This window comes from Polistes canadensis, unplaced genomic scaffold, assembly GCF_001313835.1.
Source record: "Polistes canadensis isolate GaletaPanama2010 unplaced genomic scaffold, ASM131383v1 scaffold_157, whole genome shotgun sequence".
NCBI classification, from domain to species: domain Eukaryota; kingdom Metazoa; phylum Arthropoda; class Insecta; order Hymenoptera; family Vespidae; genus Polistes; species Polistes canadensis.
In genome coordinates, this window is record NW_014569704.1 from 256504 (window position 1) to 282028 (window position 25525).

Genomic DNA, 25525 nt, shown 5'->3' on the forward strand with positions numbered 1-25525 from the left:
AACGCTCTTATCCTATTTGTAGTTCCTAGTTGATTTTGGAGTTTGATATTTAACATGGACTATGATTTACATGACTTTTATTTTAACTTACAAGCAAAGACTGAATGCAAAGAGTACAATATGACTATTAGTTCAACACGTAGTTAAAAACAATTTTTGAAAACTTCACTAATCAAATTTTCAAGGTTAATAATACACAAATTCTTCAATAGTTTATTATATAATATTATTTAAATATTTTAGGTGAACACACACACACACACACATTACTTTCTATTATTTTTTATTTTTTGTTAATTTTGATAATATTAAAAAAAAGCTTTTCGTTATGCAAAAAAAAGGAAAAAAAGCAAATATTGGAACTGTTAACTATTATATTTACCAATATGTGTAAATAGATTGAATTATTTGTTCCGTTTGTTGCTTCACATGCCAATCAATATTGAGTAATAATAATAATAGTAATAATAATAATAATAATAATAATAATAATAATAATAATAATAATAATAATGGATGAATGTGCGTGTAACTTTCTATGGCAATTAATGTGAAAATATTGGGCATATGAGTGTCTTCTTTGAGTACAATTAACTCTTGTTTATTGTAACAAGGATTAAAATATTTAGCTGACAATAAATGTGATTTATGTTAGCCCATTTTTTGGTGGCATACGAATTGCAATAAACGGTTATATTAAATTTTTATTTCTAAAGATCTTTCAACAAGCGTGTACATTATTTTGCATTGTTGGTATATTATATATAGTACATATATACATATACACACATTAAGTATATCGTAAAATGAATATGTATATTTAAAACATATAAATAATTGTCGCATTAAGTTTTAGATTATATAAAATATATTCTTTTGTATGTAGATTATTTTTACATCAATATGTATATATTATCTTCTCGACAAATTATTGTATATTTATTTCTTATCGAATGAAAAAATTCTCTACTAAATTTATATATATTTAATAATATATTAATCTATTATTTATATGTATATATTAATATATATTTATCTATAATCATCACAAATGAGAATTCCAACATTCTAATGTGTTCAATAGTATATTTAAATTAAAAAAAACACTTTTTCAAATACGCATACATTTTTTTTAATTCTCATTCGTTCCATGGAGAAAAAAAGAATTTATATAATAATCAAAAAACCTTCCATATTTACCTCATCGACATGTTACAGTATTTGCTTTAATTTACTATTCTTCTAGAATTATTCATAATTATTATTCCTCAAAGTTTGTAATTGTAAGATAGAAAGAAAGATGTTTGAATGTATGAAGAGAAATAGAGAAAAAGAGAGAGAGATTNTATATATATATATATATATATATATATATATATATATATATATATATATGTCTGTGCAAAGTCGCATATGACTAACTAATTGTATCAAGAATATAAACAATAATTATCATTTAGCAACCCCTTGGTGTTCAATTGTACTTATGTGACGTAATAAATGTTTATAGTATCCATGCACTTATGTCTTAAGTGTTAATCACATCAATACCCATTTTATCTATAAATACAAATTATTCGTTTTAAATTATTGTGATAAATAAAGTTAACCTCGAAGATTAGCTCATTTCCGATTGCAAAATACAGTTTATCTTCGTAGTTTAACTAGTGAACATCATCGGTCTTATAATAACTACTTACATGTTTGTATCCGAACTTATAATAAGGCAAATTGTTTCAAATATTTAAAGTTTATCAGTTACATATTAATCTCAAATATATAAATTTAAACAACACTTTAATTCCCGGGTAAGTAAACAGCGAATCAAATTATATCCGCCATGTTAGCTTTGTCATTGGCGCGAACGTTAAAACAATTATTTCTAAATATTCTTTCTCCTCTACTATTGAATTAATAATTAATATTACAAATTGCAAAATAGTGATATTATTTTAAATACATTTGATTATTAAATTAAAATCCTCTCGATTTGCGTTTATTTTTGAACTAATTTAACTAAATAGCTCTTGTATCACATTATCTAAGAAGGACAAAAATTATACATTATTTACAAGACTTATTATTAATCTTTTGACACGAATAAGTGCAAATAAAGGGGTTATAAAAAAAGAAATCTGAAAGATAATTCGCGTAATCTTCGATCTTCGTTTATAATTGTATTTAATTGGACTATATAAACATGGAAGAACAAAAGGCGTTTTATATAAAGATAAAATTATTAAAATACGACAACGAAAAAAGTTAAGAATTATTATAAAAATAATGTCGAAATGATTAATGCGTCTGATAAGTAACGCGGTACATCTGTGCTATAAATACCTTTATGTATAGATAATTTATTTTTAAATATTATACTACATATATGCGTGTATGCACACACATAAACAGAATTGTATCATTAAAATATGAAAATAGATCGAAGGATTATTATTACAATTATTATTATGTAATATTATAATAATGTTTGAATTACAATCGTGTTGTATTATATAAATTATTATTATTATTATAAATTATTGTTGATTATTGAAATTATAATGAAATAAGATTAAAAAAAATTACCATTGTATCTTAATAAGAAATACACACATATAATCGATGATATATCATAAAGAGAAACACTTTTAAGTAGTAGCTTAAGATCACGAGATAACTCGTGACCGAGCTAACGTTGGATTAGGCGGATTAAGCACACGTGTCGATTAGTATAACAATGACATTAAAATAAATCATACAATAAATGTTTACAATTGTGAAAATATTGTTGAATGATAAATCGATAAAAGCTAAGAAGTAGAATTTCAAGAACTTAACCACGAATCTTTGAGAGAAATGCGATCAGTTCTATCGAATTCATCAACTTTTAAAGATAGAAAATATTTTTGTACTATTATTGTTATAGATTCGAGTCACATGACGAGAATATTGTTTAAAAATAAAAATATTAATAAACGTTTGTATTCGTTTTTGTAATTAGAAAAATTACATTTTATTTGGATAAAAAGAACAATAATATGGAGAAACAGGATGACGTTTTGTTGCAATTACGAGTGGAAAGGCCACTTTATGAACAAGAAGCTTTAAACTTGGATTATCATTATGAACGACCAAGAACATCTTGTAAGTTTATGTTTAAACAAATTGTTTATATTTTTTTATAATATAATATGTAATAATCATAATCTACTAATTTATTTTTAATTATTAACTTTTAATGCTAATGATATAATAATTTGGTTATTTACAGTGACTCAATATGTGAAGGAATTAGTTCAATCTAAAAATTGGAAATCATGTGTGAGCTCGTCAATACCAGCAGTGACATGGCTCAAACGATACAGATGGACAGAAGATTTGGTTTATGATATTATTTCGGGATTAACCGTAGCCATAATGCACATCCCGCAAGGAATGGCCTATGCACTTTTAGGAAATGTACCACCTGTTGTTGGAATATATATGGCATTTTTCCCAGTTTTAATATATTTCTTTTTTGGTACATCCAAGCATGTATCAATGGGTAAATAACTAGTAAATTATAGATAATATACAGAATGTAACAGAACATGTGAGATGTACTTCGGGAGCTCTCTGATTGTATATTTAAAAATAATTTAAAATGTTATTGCAAACATATGCTCTATCTGTCTTCAAGCCAACTTTTCACAAACTGTTCTATGGTTTATCATTCTTATTTTATATCTGTTAGATAATCACTGAATTTCCTCTCTTACGATGAAAACTTGTAGATCATTATGTAGTTCTTCATTTATTATGTACCATGGTGCGTCATTTATTATATGTAGTATGATTGATAGCATGACTTCCATTTTATCATATTTTACATATTCCGTTACAACTTGTACATTACAAATATTATATTTTTAATAATTATTAAATGCATTTACATACAGGGACATTTGCTGTTGTCTGTCTTATGACTGGTAAAGCTGTAACATCATATTCATTACCGTTAAACGATCATGGAAACTCAACTTATACAGCTTTTACACAAATAGACAAAGAATATTATTCATTTACACCAATCCAAGTTGCAACAGCAATTACATTATTAGTTGGAATATTTCAAGTAAGTTATCCAAATTCTATCTTTATTTTCTATGTAATTTTATTTTTGTATATATAATTCAACAAAGAAATTTTTCTAGATCATAATGTATATATTTCGATTAGGAGTTATAAGTACATTACTTAGCGAAACATTAGTCAATAGCTTTACTACAGGTGCTGCAGTCCATGTTTTCCTATCACAGATCAAAGATCTGTTGGGATTAAAACTTCCAAAACAGAAAGGATACTTCAAACTTATTCAAGTATGTATAATTAATATTCAAATATTTTGGCTAACATTTGTGATATCATTTTAATTATTTCAGACTGTTATTAGTATAGTCAAAGAAATATCTAATATAAATGTTGCTTCTGCGATTGTATCGACAATAGCAATCATTATTATGGTCTTCAATAATGAATTTATCAAAGTAAGCTTATTTTATTATTTTTTTATATTCAAATGTTTTATATAAAAATAAACACACTCACACACATATATTTTAATTCTTTTATCTTAGCCATGGGCCGGAAAAAAATGTGGTGTTCCTATACCCATAGAACTGATTGCCGTAGTTACTGGTACTTTGGTATCTAAATATGGCAATTTAACCGAAACGTACAACATCCAAAACGTGGGAGACATTCCTACAGGGTACGTATATCTTTTCTAATCGTTAGAATTAAGTTTTGCAATGATTAAATTGTATTCAGTTTTAAGGTGCCTTAAATCAGATTACCACAAGCTGAATTACCAACGTTAGAATTACTGCCTTTAGTCGCGGTAGATAGTATTGCGATAACTATGGTCTCTTATACGATTACCATGTCTATGGCTTTAATATTTGCTCAGAAGCTTAATTACGAAGTTGACTCCAATCAAGAACTATTTGCTATGGTAAAAATTTCATCTATTAAATAACTTCTCATCATACTTATACTATACAAATATTTATATGAATTATTTTAAATTGTAGGGAATTAGCAATATAGTTGGATCCTTTTTTTCATGTATGCCATTCTCAGCATCCTTAAGTAGATCTCTTATTCAACAAACAGTAGGTGGTCGTTCTCAGATTGCTAGTATTGTGTCGTGTTGCATATTATTGACTATTCTTTTATGGATAGGTCCTTTCTTTGAACCACTTCCAAGATGTGTTCTAGCTTCAATTATAGTAGTAAGTAAAATATATAACGGAAAAATGATAAAATATATATAATTTAAATATAAAAATAAATATCTTATAATTGAATAATCTTTTTTTTTAGGTAGCTTTAAAAGGAATGCTTCAACAAGCTACGCAATTAATTAAATTTTGGAAATTAAGTAAAACTGATGCTGTCATTTGGATTGTAACATTTCTTATTGTAATATTAGTTAATATCGATATTGGACTATTAGCAGGACTATTAGTTTCACTTGCAAGTGTATTATTACAAAGTATTAGACCGTATACGTGTTTACTAGGTCACATACCAAATTCAGATTTATATTTAGATCTTAATAGATACAAAGCGGTAAGATTTCAAAACTTTTATAATTGCATATAAATAATTTCATGTAATATTAAATTACAAATTTTATTTATTGTGTGTTTGCAGGCTAAGGAAATAGAAGGAATTAAAATATTTCATTACAGCGGAAGTTTAAATTTTGCCAATAGTGCTCATTTCAAATCTGAAGTCCATAAACTGATTGGTATTAATCCGCAAAAAGTTATTAGACAAAGAATGAAACTTAGACAAAAGGGGATTCATTTAGATGAACAAGATTTTGAACATAAGGATGGGTTACATTGTATCATTATGAACATGAGCGCTATAAGTTATATAGATCCGACAGGTGTTAACGCGATACATGCAATAGCTTCAGAATTTGCTGAAATTCAAATAAACTTTTATCTAGCCAGTTGTTCCAGTCCAATATTTGAGATGATCAAAAAATGCGAAATGTATATATACAAAGAATTGTCATTTAAAATTTTTGCAACTATAGAAGACGCTGTATCTTATTTTCGATCCGCTAACTTATCAAGATGACTGTGTCTCGCATTTTACTTAATAATACATAAACAATATATTTACTTATTAAAATGAAATGTAATTCAAACAAAAATATTATTTTTGTATAGTACTTTAACTACTTTCATATAATGAGAGGTTTAACCATATACACATGTTAATAGAAAACAAATCAATTTAAATTTTTAGTACAAAGTATACCGTTGTACTTAGATATTTTTTATTATGTGGCATGAGAATGACAAATGTACATTTATACTTAAAAGAAAACTGCTTAGCTACAAGCATTGTGATCTTATTATCTACAAAATATACATGACAGTTATGTACAATAAAATTGCACAAATATATTTTTGAAATTATGTAAAAATATTATTTCTGCGAATAGGGCAGCTTGAAAATAATTATTACAGATATAAAAAGATATTCTACTGTTGTCAATAATAATATTTAATTATAAACATAAATAAATATTTACAGGATGTCCTGAAATCCGTGGTACAAACAAACATGAAAAATTAAGTCGAAAGCATAGAATAAGATTTGTACATAAAAGTAAAAATGATATGGGGAAATTAAAATATAGAAGACAAGAAACCATTTAATCGAGTAATCATTTTGTTTATTTACAATGACCACTCATATATACAGTAACAGTACACAGTTACATTGTGTAACAATAGCTGTCACGATTCCGTCTCACGAAAGCGCTAGTTTTTTTTTTCTTTTAATTCTGTTTTCATCATGGAATTATAGAACTAAGAATATTATTAGTTTTATTCTCACTTCTAATATAGTCTGGCAGTGTTGCCTTCATTGATGAGAGTTTAACTTACTGATGAATAAATACACAAGAAAATAAACTGTCATTGGACATTGTTCAACAATGTTATTACGTATGAAATTAGTTGAATTTTCCTATAGTTTTATCCTCTAACTGTGATCTTGTTCACGATCCAATTAAAAAATTTGACCATTAATGGTATTTAAGCAAGACCATATTTCTTCTTAAGAGATTCTGGCATTTCTGGTGGTGGTGGACGTGGCATGCGTAGCCAAACTTTAACTGCGTCGTAAATGAACCACTGAGCTGCTGTTAAAGTACCAATCATAATGATCCTAGGTCCCAGTCCTTTCCACACACCGGCAAAACCAAGTTTCCTCAATACGTCGCCAGCAGTAGCACCTTTTTCTTGATTAAGTTTGGATACAACCTTAAGAGAAATTAAATATAAATGATAGTAAATAAAAATTATTCTGTAATTAATATAATCTTATAGTTTGGTATACTTACCGAATCAGCAGGATGAGAAACAACAGCACAGAATACACCAGCAATATAACCAGCAGCAAAGGTAACTACTAACTGTTCTCCTTTGGTACATTCTAACCTTGGCTTAGGTACTACGTACTTGTACAATAATTCAAGCGTACGCTCAAAGCATGCGAATTTCATCATAGTATATGGGATTTGACGTAACCATAAAGGTACCAGACCTTTGTAAAAACCGCCAAGACCTTCATCTGCATACATCTTTGGGAATGCCTCTCGTAAGGTATTTGCGAAGCCTGGCATGGTCTGAATTCTGACCTATATAAATGAAATATTTGACTATGCTTATTATTATTAATTTTAATATATTTAAAAAATATAATTATCTAAAAAGAAGGAATGAAAATATTAAAAACTTACAAAATAAATGACAAGGATACAACAATGCAAGGACGAAGTGTAGTATGAACTGAGCAAAGGTGTAAAATTGAGAGGGTTAATGGGATATAAAATTAAAGATTTCAATCTGTGCATATAAGTCAGTAAATCTTTGACTCCATTGACTTTATTATAAAATTATTATATAATAAAAAAAATAAGAAATTACCTTTGCAGCTTCAAGCGGAGCTAAACCAATGTCTGCAAAGAATTCTGCGGATGCAGAAGAAATAAGATACAAGCTAGTTCTGTATTCGTAAGATGTCTCTTCACCAGCAAGAGCAGAATAATAAACTTTAAAAACTTCATAAAGTCCAAATTTGAACATTCCTTGAATGGAATATCCAAAGAATGTAGGTGCCCATCCTCTTACTAAACCTCTAGTTCCATCTTCGGCTAGAGTTACCTATTCAAAAATAATATATTTAAATATATACTATTTTTTTGGTCTGCAATAGATTAATCTTTCATAAATGAGAATATATATACTGAAATAAAGATTGTATTCACGTACACGGAAACCATTGAAAACTGATTTATATTTGGCAGGGTCTACTTGAATGCGACATTTAACTAAATCCAATGGAGTAACCATGGTATGAGTTATACCGCAAGATAAAATTCCTCCAAGTCCACATAGTGCAAAGTATTTGTTAGAACCAAACTCGCAACTATCTGTAAAGATAATTCAAATATCAAAAAGATTATAAGATTTTTTTCATATATAACCCACGTGAATGTGTTGAAAAGTTTTAAGCCTGACATAAAAATAATTTTTGTTCAATCAAACTTAATTATTTTTTTGTATAAAAATTTAAATTTCTTTTTGTTGAGACTCAAAAATGTTTAGCCCACCCTCATATTCGAGTTCATTGAGAATTAAAAGCAAAAAAAAAGAAAACGAGTAGAATCGAATAGACGATATCGATCAGCTGATAAACTCGTGCATTCGGAATTCGAATTTGGCAAGATTTCAAGATCGTCTTTAACGGATCTGCTACCTTGCCCTATTCTAATAATAAACCATTCTAGTAGAAAGAAAAGCATTAGGTTGACTACTCGGTCGCGGTCATCATTCAAAGGCAATGTTAATCATTATTTTAGTTCGAGTATCATTTGAAAGTTCCGAAACCAAGATCGGCATGCATCTTAGACAAAATGGCCGCTCCTTATGCAACCGACATTATTTCGATATGATGAGTAGATTACACGCTAATGACAATTCTTCTTACGTTCTAATTCGTATCAATTATTTATAAACAATTGTTCATCTTAATTATTAATACAAAATTTATAAAAATTCATTGTATTGCATATTATACGCGACATTGAATACGACACATGCAAAGCAACTCCCTCCCTCATATTCTCGTAAAAAATTTGAATGCGGTGAGTTAAAAGTTACATAATTATTAGCTAATAAAATAAAAATACAAATAAACGATGATATTATCGAAGTTTCATCTTTTGTTAAATAACTCGATAATAATTTTCCCGAGTATTAAAGGAGGCTAACGAAGTATCGAGGCTATGTCACCGTTGCGACAAGATACCATAGTAATGATTTTTACATGAAGTACATATTATGTAACACCGTATCACATGCGAACAAAACGATCTAGATCGTTTCTGTTAAATAAGAAGGAAAGCATGTAAATTTTTTGAAATTCGATTACTAAGAATTTTCCTTCATAACTTTGCAATCGACTCATTAAGATACTAGTAGTTAGATCATTTTTTGAACTTCTCAACCATCAGAATGAAATATCTTTTCTGTTAGAAATTGTTGCTTAAACAAACATTTTTTTTAATTAATAAAATTTGTTCCAAAATTATACTGACCGCCGTTAGCGGAAGCAGCCGAGATGGTGCGATTTTTAACGAGCGTTTGCATACTCTCATCTTGACCCTGACACCTAACATTGGTAAAAGGTGTTGAAAATGGTGATAATTTAGCTGTTTCCCATAATGACGACCACATCTTTCCTGTCTTCCTTTGAATAAAACACTTCACCTGAATAAAACACCATATGATTATTTATATATATATATAGATTATTATATTTAAAAAAAAAGAAAACTTTAATTTAACATGACATACAAGATCTTTGCAGACGCAACTCTCACCTCCGCGTAGATGAAAGAGAGTGGAAAAGGCAAGGAGTTTTCTATACTGACAGAACCATGATATGAACGCTGTCATAGATGGTACAGTATTCAAATTAATCTATTCGAATGAATATGCGACATCTAGAGGATTTTATACGCTATGTTATTTTTTCTATAATTTTTTCATTTTAGATTATGATTTTTGAAAAAAATATCTCTTATCAAATTATAAATTAAATATTTTTATTTCTTTATTTATTCTATAAAAGTTAGATATATTTCTGTAATATAAAATTGAAATTTATTGAAGTATTCGCCATTACTTTAATCCAACCAATTGCAGACAATTAAATTCAATCGATTATCTAATATTCAATTTGATTGGTTTTCAGGCATTATTAAATATAACTGTTTTGTTATATTTACTGTAATTAAATTTTTTTATTATTATAAATACTATTACATTGCGTTTATGTTTTTTTTTAATTTATTTATTGTTATTTGTTATATTTTTTAAACAAATTCAATTTAAAATTTTTTTCTTATGGCAACGTTGCTATATTTCAGCCGCATTCTTCTCATATTTAAGTACTTTAATTTTACTTTTGTGTAGGAGAATAGCGGTGTTCATCGTTTTGTTATTAATAATAATAACCTATGAAAGATAAAACTAAAGAATCAGCACCAGGTGATGGCATACGCTCATTACGAAGTACGACATTATTTCGTGCCGTTAATTATGAGTTGTATGTTAAGCCGGTAAAATCAATAATTTATTTATATAAGGTTTAGTAATGTTGTTTTCTTTTAATATGTTTGTAATTTTTTTTCATGACAATCTTAACGATATAACTTAAAAAACAACATTACTTACTACTTACCTTAATATATTTATACTAACATAATTAAAACTATAATTAAAATTAATGAAAATTAATTGTATATTTATATCATACTTTATATTTGTTTCAGAATAAGGGCATAATGCTTTTTGGGGTTATGGCAATGCTTACTTGTTCAGGGTATTTATTTTACATGAGATATAAACATGATGGCACTGATTATCATGAATCCGTACAAGCAGATGGGAATATTACTTTTAAAAACAAAACTTCTAAATGGCTAGATTAATTTTACCAAAATGTTCACAAAAGACATATTTCGATTTAATAAGAATGATGTTAAGAGAAATCAGAGTTGTATTGTATTTTTAAAAATTTAATTTATGATCTTCGATGGTCATGTTTTAATAATGAAGAATTCATAAATACGAGTAGATATAAGAGGAAGAGTAATTTATTGTCATTTCGAGCCTTCAAGTATAATATCGCTATTTACATTAACACTCGTTCAACGTTATTTGCGTATGCCCTGTAAAAATGTTGCACTTTATAATTATATCTAATTAGGAATAAATATGTGTATATATTTAAATGAAACAGAAAAAAATATATTATTTATTTTTGTAAATATTACGTACACATTAGTCCTTCAAAGTCTACATAATTATTTTTAAAACACTAAGATGGTGGAAGACATTAAGCAATGCATCTTTTGTGAACAACCTGTGTAATATCACTTTTATAGTTTGTATAGTTTATTATATTATTTACCAGATATAAATTATCAATTAACACACACACACATACAGTTAATACGTTTAATAATATGATTTATAAATTTATAAATCATATGAGGAGAATATGTATATTTGTCTGAATATAATATAGTTACAAATATTAGATAACAGATTGCGTGTGTTTTCTTTGATTCGTATCATATTTATAGTACGTAAATGCTCAGATTATTCTAAATGCTTACGATCAATAATATTTTATGCCCCTACGTGACTATTTTTTAATTTTTATTTATTTTTATTTTTTACACTGATCAGGTAGACTATGATTTTAAAAATATACACTTTATCTTGTCATATCGTTTGGTACAATACAAATATGTAAAAAAGTATTTTCCCTATTTTTAAAAAGATTTTTGTTAGCCTATCTCATTGGCAGTCGTATTACATTTGGAAGAAAACTTGGTAATATTTATTCTCTCTTTCAATGTTAAGATATACTCTTTAAGTATATAAACTTTAACAATAGTGCTAAAAAAATATATGTAAATTATTCATCATATGTTTATGTTATGGTTAATGTGGAGAAACCTACATTTTATAAAATGCCCAGGTGGTTTCGGTCAATTTATAAAATGTGCTTTAATTGGCTGTGTTTATGAATTAGCGGGCAATGTGTACGATGTGCAGATGTTTCACAGATTACTTGATTTACGAGGGCATTTTATAGAGAATCACTGTTACCCCAACATTAACTATAATATATATAACAATCATATATCTTGTTTGCAAATATTACATTAACAACATATTTATAATCTATCAACACGTGGACATTTTTTGTTTGATCTAGTTTAGTAAGAACTTTTAGTTTAATATATACATAAATATGGAATCTCTGCTTTGAAATGCCTAAAAAAAATAGAGAAAAAATTGATCTTCATTTTTATATATATATATATATATATATGACAAGATTTGTTATTTTCTTGAATTCTTTTTTTTTTTTCTTAGAACACATCTAATGCACATTTTCAGTACCAGGAAACAGAATTTTGGCACGATTTACGTTTTTTGTTTCATGTACTATAATATGCGTATGAAAAACTAATTTGATCAAGAAAATTACTTTTTCTTTTTTTTAAATCTTTAGTTTTGTATTAAAGTGATGCTATAATAAAACTTGAACATCATTAACCCTTTCGCTATAGCGCACTTGTGACAAGATATGATTGCTATGTACGGAGCGCGTTTTTTTGTATCTGATCACCCACTTTTCGATAGCATATATATACGCCCGTCGGAGCGAAAGGGTTAATATGAAAGTTCAATATTTAATTATGCATTAACTTTGTACTGTTCTTTAGTTGGACCACCACCATAATTTTCGCTATTATAATTATTACATTTCATTAAATATTGACCTTATGTTCATACATCAGCCTTTTTTGCCACACAGAGCAATTTGTTCCTTGTTTTCATCTGCTAATTATATTATTAATTTTACAAATACTATTTTATATATGAGCATATCAAACCTATTTGCACCGATGGGTGTATACTTTGTTATTGACAATACTTTTTGTACTTTCCAACATAAAATAACGATGCATGTAAATTTTATGCTTTTGAAGTGTGATGAGAACATAAGATCTTATTTTAAAAATTTGTAAACTGAACAGTAGCAGTAAATAATGCAAACCTATCACTGAAATTACTACTTCATAAAGTATAACTACTATGACTTCATAAAGTATAACATATTATAATATTTCAACATAGTTGCCACACTGTCAGTGACTAATAGATGATTTTTGTATTTATTATATTATGATGTCAAGTCTGAAAAAATGTATCATCAACAGCTGCAAACATTTTCTCCTTGAGGGAATAATGTTACTGCTTCATGAATAGCTTTTGCTACATAATCCAAATTATGTTCGGTCAGTCCACAAATATTTATGCGTCCACTGCGTAGTAGATAGATATGAAAGTGATCCAATAAATGCTTCACTTGTCTTTCTGCAAATTTAATATGATATATATTTTTAAAATATTTTTTTTTGAATTAATTATTTATATATTATGTAGAGAGATATTTCAAGCATACCACTGAGGCCTGTGTACGAAAACATTCCTATTTGTGTTGTTATATGTTCCCACGTGCCTGGCGTTCCTAACTTAAGTAATCTTTGATATAATCCTTCTCGCATTTCTCTTATCCTTCCTGACATAGTTTGGATATGTCCTTTCCTATGTTATTAATGTGCAATATTAAAATGAACTCTTATTATTATAACAATATATTCTCTAACCATTTGAGTTCCAAGCAGCGTGATTGCACTGTTTAGATTTCATGTCGAAAAATGCCATGTTATTGAAATGTAATGTACAATTGATATATAGTTTGGTATTTGTCGACACAATTTTTTTAAAAACCAATGGGACTCAAATAGTTAAAACATACCATTCTTTGCAAAGATCAGGATTATTAAGCACAGTTGATACTATGCGTGCTCCATGATTGGGCGGATTACTATACATTCCTCGTATAATTAACGTCACTTGAGATTTTAATTGAACGACTTCTTTCGCATCCGACATTACCACAACCATATTACCGGCTCTCTCATTATAAATACCAAAATTTTTGGCAAAACTTTGAGTGCAAATAAATTCTATCCCGCGTTCAGCAAACATGCGTACGGCGAATGCATCTTTATCTAAATCACCGCTTGCAAATCCCTAAAAATAAAATTTATTTATAACACGATTGATAATATTTTATAATAAATATTTGTGATATTTAATAGAGTAATATATAAATAAGTACTTGATATGCACTGTCGAATATTGTGAATAATCGACTTGCTTCTATAACATCAGCTATTTGTTTCCATTGTTCCGGTGTAGGATCACAACCAGTAGGATTGTGCGCACAAGCATGCAAAATAATGACTGAATTTTCTGGAGCATTTTTTAAATCTCTAAGCATTCCATCTAAGTCGATTCTGCGATTTTTGAAATCCCAATATGTATATTCGCAAGCGTTCTTAAACCCACCGTTCAAGAAAACAAGTTTATGATTTTCTATAAAGTAATATCGCTTGGTAAAATAATTGTCATTATTACTTCTATTAAATTAAATTAAACTATTACTCTTACCCCAGGTAGGTTTGCTATAATAAAATGTGTCATAATGTAGGATACGGCTTAAACATTCAGCAGCAACTCTTAATGCTCCGGTACCAGAAAGAGTTTGAATACCGAAAGCACGTCCTTGAGCAATGGCAGAAGAATTAGGACCTAACAACATTTTTGTAGCAGCTTGGCAGAAGGAATCCAAGCCCAATATTGGAAGATATTCATGATTTTGTAATTCGTCAGCTGCCAGCTGTTTTTCCACTTTTTTTACGACTGGTAATACCCATGGTTTACCTTCAGATGTACGGTAAGCTAAAAAAAAATTAATAGAATCGATTGGTTTCTATCTTTAATATAATATAAATATTCATGTATTTACATCACATATTAATCATTAAAATATTTTTCAAGTATAGAAGAGCATAGCTTATATAATTGATGTATTGCAAAGGTCATTCAAGAGCATAGTCGTAAAGATAAAAAAGATATTAATTATCACACGAAGATAACTTTGATTATATATTTTTTAAAAAGTTTAATCCATATAGACATATTGCAATTAAAGATAATTTAGATAAAAGTATAGATATTTTGTATTTTTTTTGTAATTTTATTTTTACAATTATGACGAAATGATCATACTTATGATATTATAAAATATTTAATCGTATATGCATAATGATCAGATTTTTTACATACCTCCTACAGCCAAATTAACTTTTTTCTCATAAGTATCATCGTTGAAAGCTTTTGTTAATGCGAAAACCTCGATGGGAGGTCCCAATTCGATCCCCGAGAATCTCGTGCTCATTTCAGCTGACTGGCTCAAGCTCAACTGAGCTTCGACGATTATGAAAAATGGAAGATAAAATCAACAAGAGCTCTGGAAATTAGTTAAGATTTGATATGTAACTTTTTACGACAACGTTATCGTATCTATATGTTTTAATTAATATTACAACGTAAATTTCACTTTTTATAGTATTTTTATTAGCATGGTCAAATTAATTAAACAAAGGTCAAGTTTATTATAAAATGTGCGCACGAAACAGTCGGAGACGATTTTAATAAAGCATTTTAATTACGCAATCTCTTAATAATATCAATAATATCGATGATATGTGACGTTATAACGTCGATACGTAACAATCTCTTTCGAAAAATATCATCTTTATCTCTTATTACAAATAAATTTTATTAAAATTCAAATGAAATATTTCAAATGCGTCATAAACTTTTCTAAACTTTAGAAAATAATTCTAACATTCTGATATACATATTTTTTTCTACTACAAATCTATTTCTTAAAATATTTAATCTTACATAATAAAGTCAATAAAATTCCGTATACTTAAATATTATTCGTAAATATTCTACAATCTGTAATAGAAAAGAAAGAACAATACATCAATTCTTGACTCCAATGAACACGTTGAACGCCCCTTCGTCCATGCCTGGGTGGACGACTATGTTTCCGCTGGCGCCGCAGTCACAATTTTCTTGTTCTCGAAGGTTTTCTTTTTTCGGAACTTTTATCGCATTTCCCACTTCGAGGCCTTTATGAGGCTTATAGTATTCTTCTTTTTACGTAATGGGTTGCTTAAAAACAATATCAAAGATTTGGGCCCCGGGAGAAACTCCACCGATTCAAGGTGGGCGTTCAACGTGTTAAAAAAGTTTTCATTAACGATCGATAACGACGAAGTCTACATTACCAACGTGAACGATATGTTCGAGTAATTGCGAGTTCTTTTAAAGCACCGATAGAGGCGGTAGGGTCGATTCGGCTCGGAACGATAACGCGGTCGGGTAGCGCGCAGAGTGAAAATGGCGCCGTTCGAGTGAGGGTGGGTGAGATTCTGTGCGCGCGTGTGCCCGGAGAGAGTGCGAGCCTACGGAAATGTGGCAGGATCTGGATGGTCTGGCCGGTGCGGGAGTTCATTGCAGTACTCATCAAGGTGACCAGTTTGGCACGGCGGGTAAGATAATTGTTGATTATTATGATGAAGAATAAACAATTATGGACCACTACGACACAACACAATACGATACTGTACGATACGATATAATACGATACGATATGATATGATACGATACGATTCGATTCGATATATAAACGAATCTCGGATCCTGCCAAGATCTGGAAAAAGGCTTATCCCGTGGAAAAGCGCAAGCGCCATGCACTTACTTTTCCTCTCCTTTTAACTTGTAAACAAAACCTAAAGGGAAGTCATCGTCTGTCGTTCTTTCTATCTCTCTCTCTCTCTCTTTTGCTCTTTTGCATTTTTGCTTTTTTGGTCTTTTGCTCTTTTGCTTTTTTAATCTTGTCCTCTCCATCTCGCTGTATCCCTGTCGTCTTCGGCTCGATGCACGGAAGACTATACGTGTCTCCGATTTCCCAGGAAGAATAGGAAACATTTTTCTCACAATTTTTTCTCTCTTTTTATCTTTTCTCTTTTTAATCTTTATGTCAAGCCTTCTTATTTATATATATATAACAAAATGAAAAAAGGCAAGTAATATCAAGACTTTACAAAAAAAGGACAAGTGTTAAATCCAAGTAGACTTTTTTTCCGAAAGAAGAATGGTCGATATCTTTCGATTATTTTGATATGACAGCTAGAAAGAAAGGGAGAGAGACAGAGAGAGAGAGAGAGAGAGAGAGAGAGAACGAACATCTGAATCGATGATGCAGATTTCGCACAGGAAATGAATATGTAATAGTTGGTATAATTTAGGTGTTAGGATTTTAAAGTCGGTCTAGTAGGCAACTAACGGTGAATCTCGTCTCCCGATGGCTTTGTTGTTTCCGTGTTGTCTTTTTTAGTTACGTATTGAAAGACAAACGTGACGACTATGTCGTCGTTGACGTCGATGTCCTCTCGGTGATTCGGAGCTCGTCGTTACTCTTTAGAGTTTGTTTGTTTCTTTCTTTTTCTTTCTTTCTTTCTTTCTTTCTTTCTCTCTCGAAAGACGCTCTGTGCAGCCAATGTACAGAATGCTATGTATATTATATGTGTGTGTACTATGTATATGGGATTGTGTGTATAAATATATATGTGTGTTGTCTGTATGTGCGTGTGCGTACAAAACTCGATGTAGTCGTGACAGTCGAGCAAAAACGCTTCTAGGAACGCGTCTCTGATCGAAACTAATCCTTATTGGCTTGTTTTCTGTTTACTTCTTTATTTACTTTTACCAATCCGTCCTTCTTCGTAGTCTATAAATATTAATGGCGAGATTGTAAGGATCTAACTGATTAGAAGTTTGAAATAGGAAGGAAATAATGCAACAGCCTTTATTTAAATACCATTACGGTTTGTTCGTTACGTCTTCTGTGTTATATTGTGTTCGAGGAGGAGAGTAGGTTAATCAGATGTTTCAGGAAGTTTAATGTCTGCTGCTAGTGAAAGAAATATTCATGAACGTACTCGCTGACCACTCTATTGAACATTCTAGTATATATTTATACTTGTTTTATACAGAGTAAAACCTAACTGCTATTATTTTATATTATCACTTTTATTTTAATTTTTCTTATTGTTTGTTATGTCTGAGGTTCAATCGGTTATGAGTATTTGTATTTAATATTATTTATTATGAATTTAGAACAATTTTTATATATAACAATTATATTTCATTTTCATTCGTTCGTATAATCAATAAAATAGAACGGCATTTAAGTTGAACCAATTTATTTTTGGCAAGTTATAATTTTTAATTGTTCATTAATCAATCAGAGATACATTATTTTTATTAGAACACATACCTACAAGCATATACACACATGAGCCAGAGTTTTAATTTAAATAAGAGAGAATAATATGGAATAAAGGATTAAATGTGTTTATCTTGGCTTCATTTGTATTGTTTTTTCTTCTTCATTTCGATAACATCGACCTATCGTACACATTCTTTTCTCCTTTTTCTTTATCTTCTTTTTCCCGATAACTAATTGTAAGTCTCTTAAAAGTCAAATACAACTCATCGTCTTAATCAGTCGTTCGCTATGCGAAGCGAACTTGATTCTTATCATGGCTTTGACGGTTAAAAGCTATTGAGAAAGCACGTACTACGTATACTACGTATAACGTGTACAACCTGCATAACGTGTATACGTGTATACGTGTATACACACTTCTCTTTTCTTACTATACAATAGTAATCGACGCGTATGATAATAATACGCTGAATGGACGCACGCTTTGAATTTTGCACGTGCGCGGCATACGATTAGCCGACAAGATCGATCCGTCTTTTCTTTACACTCCATCATTGTGCTTTGAAACTTAAAATTTAAAGGAAACAAAAAACAACAAAATTTAAATAAAGTTTAGATGGCACCGCTTTGAATTCGAAATTTTCGAATTGCCGCAAAAAATTAACGTTCAGATTTTAATTTCCATTGAAAAATATTTTATTAATTATTAATTATTAATATTATTTTTTCCACCGATAGATAAAAATTTAGACACGTTTGGAAAGTAAAAGTTAAACTAAAAACAACCAAAAAAGTTTCTAAATTGACCGAATTCGTTTAGGAATTCTCGTGGAAAATAAATTTTCTTATTTTTTTCTTCTCTTTGAAAAACTTGATCTATCGAGGAAGCATAAAGATATGCTAATTTTAGTTCGAATAAAAAAGGAAATGAAAAACGATAGAAAGAAGGAAAGAGGAAAGTTGTGACACCGAGTTCCTTTTCAAAGTTTCATGGAAAAGGAATTTCAAAAGAAATTTTCTTGAATAAAAAATATTCTTAGATCGACTAAAAGATATTAGTTATGCAAATTTAACTAGAAGAAAGTGACTACTGAAACTTGATCAGTCGATTCGATCAAAATTAAAGTAGAATGAGAATAATTCGATCTAATATTAAATAAATTCAAGTTATCTAGATCGAATTAATGAACTTTGAGTTTGAACGTTGATACGCTTTTAAAATGAATAATACGATAATTAAATAACTTCGATGATAAAATATACTTTTTCTTTTTCTCAAAGACTATTAAAACTAGCTCTTTCATTTTCTTTTATCCAAGTTTGTCAAAATATCATCGCCATTTTGTCGGAGATTTTTTTTTTTTCTTAAGAAAACAAAATGATCACAAAGATAAAATAATTTCTTTTCTTATTTTATCGTTCGAGAAAAAAATCTTAATAACACGGCTCATAAATCCTACAGAAATAATTCTCATGTTATGCTTCATGAATCATTCTTCGCTTTTGCAATTTTTCGCGTGATAAACAATAAGGAACTACTGCTACACTATCTTACTTTCTGCGGCTACAGTATTCCTGATAGAAACTACTTCCCCTTCCTAATTTACGAACCATTCACAAGCGAAAATAATTAATTTCAATTGAGAAATATTTTTTAATTTTAGCAACAATTTACTTGATCAATACCTAATGTTTTATATTTTAAATAATTAAGCTTAACAATAGTTAATAAAAAAATAATATTAAAATACTAATTTTAAAAAAATAGAAGAAAAATAATTTTCCATTTTTTAACTTACACAATTAGTCTACTTTGTAAAAATTTATTATAATATATACTTATAATAGATTATAATAAATAACAATATATATTATATAATTTATAAAGAAAAATCATAAAATCAATTTACTTTTTATTTTTTTACTTAATCTACTGTTATAATCAATGGCACATAGAATTCGATCAATTTTCTCGACTTTTTCTTGAGTGAGATTAATCAATTAGACAAATGAACGTCTCGTAGAAATCTATACTAAAATTTTGTAATTGCTGGATTGGAATTTGATTAAATGATTTTGTAAGATTAAGGGAGATCGGTTTGTATCGAGCATCGACCTCATTAAAACGGTAAGGAGTAACGCGAAGCAACAGTTTCTAATTGTTCCGCAGCAGTGACGGCTTGTAATCTAGCTAACCTGACCTCAACTTTCCGTTCCTTCTTGTGTCGAATGAGGAAAAGAGAGGGGAAGAAAAGAGAGGTGAGTGTACCCGTTCGAATTACATAATCTCTTGAGGTGGCTTCGAGACGAGGGGATTCATACGGTACCATCACCACCGTAAAAGAAGCAGGTGTTTTGTTAGAATGAACGTTTCCTGTGGGGTGAACCTACTTTACCTTTACATACACAAGACTTCATTCTTTCTCGAGTGCTTCTCAGCCTAGTGCTCAAATACACACACATATGATGCATACATGCATATACATAGAAAATAAAGTATAGTTTGTAACATAATTATTTGACTGTCATATAATAACAATAGTGTATTTTGTTTAAAAATATCTATATTTCCTGAAATATTTAATTACCTTTGTTTTATAGAGTCAAAAGTTCCTAGGCTATTTAAAAAATTAATTACACATTCTTTAGACGCGTTTTAGGTTAATTTTGTTTATATTAGGAATTTGTTTAAGAATATTAAAAAAAAACAAACACTTTATGATAGATTGGAAGTAAATAGGGTAGAGTGATAGAAAAAGAACGAAAATAGCGGTCAACTCATAAAGCAGGGCATCTATGAAAAGCATGAAACACGGTCTCATTTCTCGATGCATTTGTTAAGACAAATGGCACAAGTAGGAAAGATAGTGGAGAATAATGATGGCGCATCGTGGTACCGACCGAGAAAGGAAACAAACAGGGGATGGAGGAAAGTGAGGTGGGCACGAGGGAGGTTCAAGGTGCCCGACACAAATGCAAGAGACCTATCCGCCGTTGTCCACTTGTTCCCCTTCAACGTCTAATCCCATTTGCGTTTATTTAGTGAAACTACCGACACGACCCCAGCCTTAATTCGAAGTGGATCTATTTTTAGATCTTTCACTAAATTGTTTCTAATGAGTTCTACCGTTCCCGTGTATGTGCTCGATATCATCACTCGAAGATACCATCTTCTTTTATTTATCTCTTATAAACAGAATGATTTTATTTTACTCTGTATTTATACGTTGGAATCTTGTTTCAGACTAGTTTTCTCAATAATGGCATTCAATTTGTAGTCTTATTGTTAATTATGTAAATGAATTTTATTTTGTATAGGTAATGTTGGGTTGCGTCAAATAAATTATGCTGCTGTTTTCAATGTTTTTTGCATTTAAATAAATAATAATTTTATTACAAGCATTGTGTCATTTTATTAGATCATAATTTAGAATATTTATAAAAAATATATCTAAATAATTAAAATTAATATTATTTTATGCAAATTATTATCTCCTCTCTTAGATCGTTATAAAATATTAAATATGTTTAGATTACTTATAAATCAATACATTGTGTAGCTTATATACCTATTTAACCAATATATAAGTTATATATTTTATAGGTTACTTTATAGGGGTTAGACATCGTATAGATTATGCATGGTTAAATGTGGAACACCTTGTAAGCACATCAAATTGGAAATTCTCGTATAAAAATAGTATAAATAATCGATCTAAACTAAATGAATATATATATTTTATGCTTAACTTGCTACTTCCTTACTTGTTTACGTTTATATAAGCACTAACTGCATAACACGTCGATTAAAGAAAATACGATATCCGTTGAGTCTTAATTACCTCCACTTAATGTAATTAAGTAATCCAATCTATTAGGATATTTGAGATTGTTATCTCAAGTTAGGAATATATTTGAACATTGACGCGACAAATGAAACATCGAAAATTAACTTTAAACGATATGTAAATAAATACATACATTTCTATTTATTTTTATGAGATAATTTGTTGTATTAATTTTTATAGTCCAATATATGATAAAAATCTTGTTACACATTTATTTAGATTTATTATTTAGATATATTAGAGTAATTAATTAAACAAAAATTAATCTAGGAACTTTTGACCTATTTAGTTTGATTATTAATTTAGATGTATATGTATAGTTGCAGATCTAACGCCGGAGCAACAGAAGATTCTAATAGACATAAGACGAAAGAAGTCAGAGTTGCTGTTGGAGATACAAGTGAGTCCGATATTCGTGTTGTCCCATTTTTCTCCCACTCTTTTTATTTCCATCTCTCTTTCATCGTTAGTGTTCTCCTTTCCCCTTTCCTTCGTTTATTCACGACCTCGTTCTTTGCAACATAGTAATACTTGTACCGATCATGATTCTACTAAATTTGCATTGGGCCTGGTTTTGTCAATGAAGGCCATACTGACCCATATAACTTCATACATTTTATATTCTACGAATCTCACAAATTAAATTTTAATAACACATACAAACGTACACGCACACAAATACGTTAATTAATTTTTTACTGTGAACCATTTTGCATTTTACTTATCATGGCGGTATCAAGCAAATTTGTATGAATTAATATTGGTATAATGAATCGTTTTGCAAGGTAGTACATATACTTTTCAACATATGACACGGATAACTGAATTTTGTAGAAACTTGCAGTCAATTTGTTTATGCGTAACTTGGTCCAATTGAAAGTAAGACAAACGATTCATATCATTTGTTCAAATTTGTTCTCGACAAATCTCACAATTTCTAAATATTAGTGATATGTACATGTGTATATGTGTAAGTCATTAATTGAAAGGAGGAGAAAGGTCGTTCTAATTTCACGAGAGAATTAAGAGAACAAGTTATAAAAAGAATGATCTCATTCATGAAAGATTTGTCTAACGAAGTGACTCATATTCGTATAAGATAGAACAATGACGTTGGTAGTGATTGCTTCTTTTTACGTGCCGTCGAACTCGATCTGTTTTTAAAAGCCGATAAGCCGATTGATATCATCGTCAAAATTCTTGTTTATTTTCAAATTCGTTCTTTATGTATGGAACCTTAACACTTTCACGATCAGTTATTCCGAGGCAAGATTTTTATCGGAACGCGCTACAAGGTTCTACTTATTAAATAGGTGAAGGATACGAGTTAAAAAATGCTTTGTTTTATTATGTCACATTTATAATCATTTATTGTTTAAAATTTTCCCATAAAATTAAAATGAATAATTGCAAATATCAATTTAAAAAAAGTTCAGGAATGGTTTGTAGTAAATTTATAGCAGGGGTAAACTTTAGGATTTAACAAATTTTTCTATTTAAATTAATTGGCGTGAGTATATAAGAAATATTATTTGATCATGTCTGGTTTATAATAATTTATTGTTTAAAATTTATCTGAAACTGTTAATTGTTGCAAGTTTTAATTGAAGACATTGAGAAACAGTTAGTGGAAAGTCATTTTCAAAATGGCATAGAACTATGTTACCGGTCAGAAAAATGTTAAATATGTATACTGGTTTTAGAATGAGGCACCTGAAAGGAGGCACCTTTGGTAGGCACCTTTGGTAGGCACCTTTGGTAAGCTTTACCCACGCCGCGTTGCACCGTCACTTTCCACGCCCTTGAACAGCTGCACCTACCTACGCGACTCTTGAGAATTTTGATGCGTCTCTCTTTCCCTATCTCTCTTTCGCTCTCTTAACCGCCCGAATGAAATTCTTTTCCCTTTTTTCCCTCCTGGAATGGATCCCTCGAGAAGTTTTCAGTCCGTTCAATTTCCTTTCGTATTATTCGAATCACCTTCCTTTAGAATTTTATTTTCGATTGGGTTTGTTTAATAATAAGTTGGAAACACATATGACTATTTGTTGATTAGGTTTTCGTTCGATCGTCTAATCGAAAAATAACAACAGTTAGATAGTGCTTTTTTTTTTAATTTTATTTTTGCTAGTTGTTGCTGTTGTATTTTCGTAGGAAAATTTAGAGGTATTCTTGATACATTTTCCAAAAGTATTTCGTTAAGAAAAAAGATGTATAACGATGTTACCAAATGTGTCTCATTTCACCTGCTCAAACAAGAAAGACGATGTGGTGTCTAACGATGTCGGAAGTTTGACGCCATTGAGCCAAGCTTTAGCTAAGATATCCAATATCTTATCTCCCATCCTGCTTTACTTTCTATAGGTTCTAAGGTCTCTGTTTTAAAGGTTCAAGTATGAGATAATTTCATTTATATAGAGTGGATTCAAAGTTTTTGGATAGTTAACTTTGATCCTTAATGTAGAATTTATCTATGATAAGATTTGACATTTAAAATGTTAGTAATACGAAATATTTTTCATTTGAACAATTGTCGCGTTACATGTCGTATTACACCATGAGTGCGTTTCTTGAATTTCTACAATCTATCTTAAAGTACTTGTGCAATTTTATTTGTCTTAAAAATACTTTGTACGATTTTCCTCATGTGTTTTTTTTTTAAACGGTGTTCTCAGAGTATTTAATTGCTTTTTTTTTTACAATTTGTCTAGTGAGGATATTAGGCAAAATTTGTTAAGAATGCTAGACGAATATAGGAACATGTAGCTAATAGATGCTTCAACTATTTTTGTAAGTAAATCGAATATTTATTATTACTTTGTAAACTTTTCTTGTTTTATGTTAATTTAATGTTTAATCGAGCGTAAAATTTTAAAGTTTCTGAGAAACCAATTAGAAATAATTTCCGTACAGTTGTTGCAACTACTCGCTAAGCGTCGGTGTTCTTTCTTTGATCTTTTTTTTCTCAACTAGAACTCACTCGCAAACCAGAATTGGATAAGGGGACTGGTTGTGTATTTTTTTAATTTATTTATTTATTTATTTATTTATTTTCCCCACCATATGTACTCACTTATACGTCCATTTATGGAAAGAAGATACTTGGATCTCTCGTTTTGGAATGGTCTCTCGATTTCTTTACTCGACTTCTTTATATTCAGATATTTTATCCTTATAGTTCGTCGTGGAGAAGGTTATTCCTATTTTTTTTAAATTTAAGACAGTTACGAAGCAGGAAAGAATATATAAGACCGGGTGGAAAGCAACGGGCACGTGCATACTATTCCGAGATGTTCAGGTTA

At 29.4% G+C, this 25525-nt stretch overlaps 5 protein-coding genes across 5 annotated transcripts in view; 3 read left to right on the forward strand and 2 right to left on the reverse strand.

The window, feature by feature from the left end:
• The first annotated feature begins 2579 nt into the window (after nucleotides 1-2579).
• Nucleotides 2580-6707, forward strand: LOC106788941 (solute carrier family 26 member 10). Its single transcript, XM_014752685.1, has 10 exons — nucleotides 2580-3141; nucleotides 3269-3541; nucleotides 3936-4111; nucleotides 4191-4355; nucleotides 4419-4523; nucleotides 4614-4747; nucleotides 4828-4990; nucleotides 5070-5270; nucleotides 5362-5610; nucleotides 5695-6707. The coding sequence occupies exons 1-10, from the start codon at nucleotides 3036-3038 to the stop codon at nucleotides 6130-6132; spliced, it is 2010 nt and encodes a 669-aa protein (XP_014608171.1). The 5' UTR covers nucleotides 2580-3035; the 3' UTR covers nucleotides 6133-6707.
• Nucleotides 6708-6727: 20 nt separating this feature from the next.
• On the reverse strand, nucleotides 6728-10026 carry LOC106788942 (phosphate carrier protein, mitochondrial). Its single transcript, XM_014752686.1, has 6 exons — nucleotides 9927-10026; nucleotides 9668-9839; nucleotides 8340-8500; nucleotides 7995-8231; nucleotides 7409-7705; nucleotides 6728-7328 (listed from the first exon to the last, which is right to left on the reverse strand). The coding sequence occupies exons 2-6, from the start codon at nucleotides 9804-9806 to the stop codon at nucleotides 7101-7103; spliced, it is 1062 nt and encodes a 353-aa protein (XP_014608172.1). The 5' UTR covers nucleotides 9807-9839; nucleotides 9927-10026; the 3' UTR covers nucleotides 6728-7100.
• Nucleotides 10027-10358: 332 nt separating this feature from the next.
• LOC106788931 (small integral membrane protein 8) lies at nucleotides 10359-11683 on the forward strand. Its single transcript, XM_014752657.1, has 2 exons — nucleotides 10359-10693; nucleotides 10907-11683. The coding sequence occupies exons 1-2, from the start codon at nucleotides 10592-10594 to the stop codon at nucleotides 11063-11065; spliced, it is 261 nt and encodes an 86-aa protein (XP_014608143.1). The 5' UTR covers nucleotides 10359-10591; the 3' UTR covers nucleotides 11066-11683.
• A 771-nt stretch (nucleotides 11684-12454) lies between these two features.
• On the reverse strand, nucleotides 12455-16325 carry LOC106788930 (probable aspartate aminotransferase, cytoplasmic). The gene is made up of 7 exons (XM_014752655.1): nucleotides 16061-16325; nucleotides 15354-15537; nucleotides 14676-14966; nucleotides 14344-14600; nucleotides 13978-14255; nucleotides 13621-13763; nucleotides 12455-13532 (listed from the first exon to the last, which is right to left on the reverse strand). The coding sequence occupies exons 2-7, from the start codon at nucleotides 15463-15465 to the stop codon at nucleotides 13369-13371; spliced, it is 1245 nt and encodes a 414-aa protein (XP_014608141.1). The 5' UTR covers nucleotides 15466-15537; nucleotides 16061-16325; the 3' UTR covers nucleotides 12455-13368.
• Nucleotides 16326-16453: 128 nt separating this feature from the next.
• Nucleotides 16454-25525, forward strand: part of LOC106788929 (cytohesin-1) — a 50815-nt gene continuing 41743 nt past the window's right edge. The window contains exons 1-2 of the mRNA XM_014752654.1: nucleotides 16454-16633; nucleotides 22544-22623. Of these exons, the coding sequence (XP_014608140.1) occupies nucleotides 16555-16633; nucleotides 22544-22623 (159 nt within the window). The 5' untranslated portion in view covers nucleotides 16454-16554. The remainder of the gene's footprint in view (nucleotides 16634-22543; nucleotides 22624-25525) is intronic.

Excerpts from the sequence above, each read along its gene's own strand:
- LOC106788941 (XM_014752685.1), top strand. The coding sequence starts at position 3,036 with ATGGAGAAACAGGATGACGTTTTGTTGCAATTACGAGTGGAAAGGCCA. Across the intron at positions 3,542-3,935 it reads ATCCAAGCATGTATCAATGG|GGACATTTGCTGTTGTCTGT; the intron begins GTAAATAACTAG and ends ATTTACATACAG. Across the intron at positions 5,611-5,694 it reads ATCTTAATAGATACAAAGCG|GCTAAGGAAATAGAAGGAAT; the intron begins GTAAGATTTCAA and ends GTGTGTTTGCAG.
- LOC106788942 (XM_014752686.1), bottom strand. The coding sequence starts at position 9,806 with ATGTGGTCGTCATTATGGGAAACAGCTAAATTATCACCATTTTCAACA. Across the intron at positions 8,501-9,667 it reads GGCTGCTTCCGCTAACGGCG|ATAGTTGCGAGTTTGGTTCT; the intron begins GTCAGTATAATT and ends TTATCTTTACAG. Across the intron at positions 7,329-7,408 it reads TTTCTCATCCTGCTGATTCG|GTTGTATCCAAACTTAATCA; the intron begins GTAAGTATACCA and ends ATTTCTCTTAAG.
- LOC106788931 (XM_014752657.1), top strand. The coding sequence starts at position 10,592 with ATGAAAGATAAAACTAAAGAATCAGCACCAGGTGATGGCATACGCTCA. Across the intron at positions 10,694-10,906 it reads ATGAGTTGTATGTTAAGCCG|AATAAGGGCATAATGCTTTT; the intron begins GTAAAATCAATA and ends TATTTGTTTCAG.
- LOC106788930 (XM_014752655.1), bottom strand. The coding sequence starts at position 15,465 with ATGAGCACGAGATTCTCGGGGATCGAATTGGGACCTCCCATCGAGGTT. Across the intron at positions 14,967-15,353 it reads AGTTAATTTGGCTGTAGGAG|CTTACCGTACATCTGAAGGT; the intron begins GTATGTAAAAAA and ends ATTTTTTTTTAG. Across the intron at positions 13,533-13,620 it reads TTCGTACACAGGCCTCAGTG|AAAGACAAGTGAAGCATTTA; the intron begins GTATGCTTGAAA and ends TTAAATTTGCAG.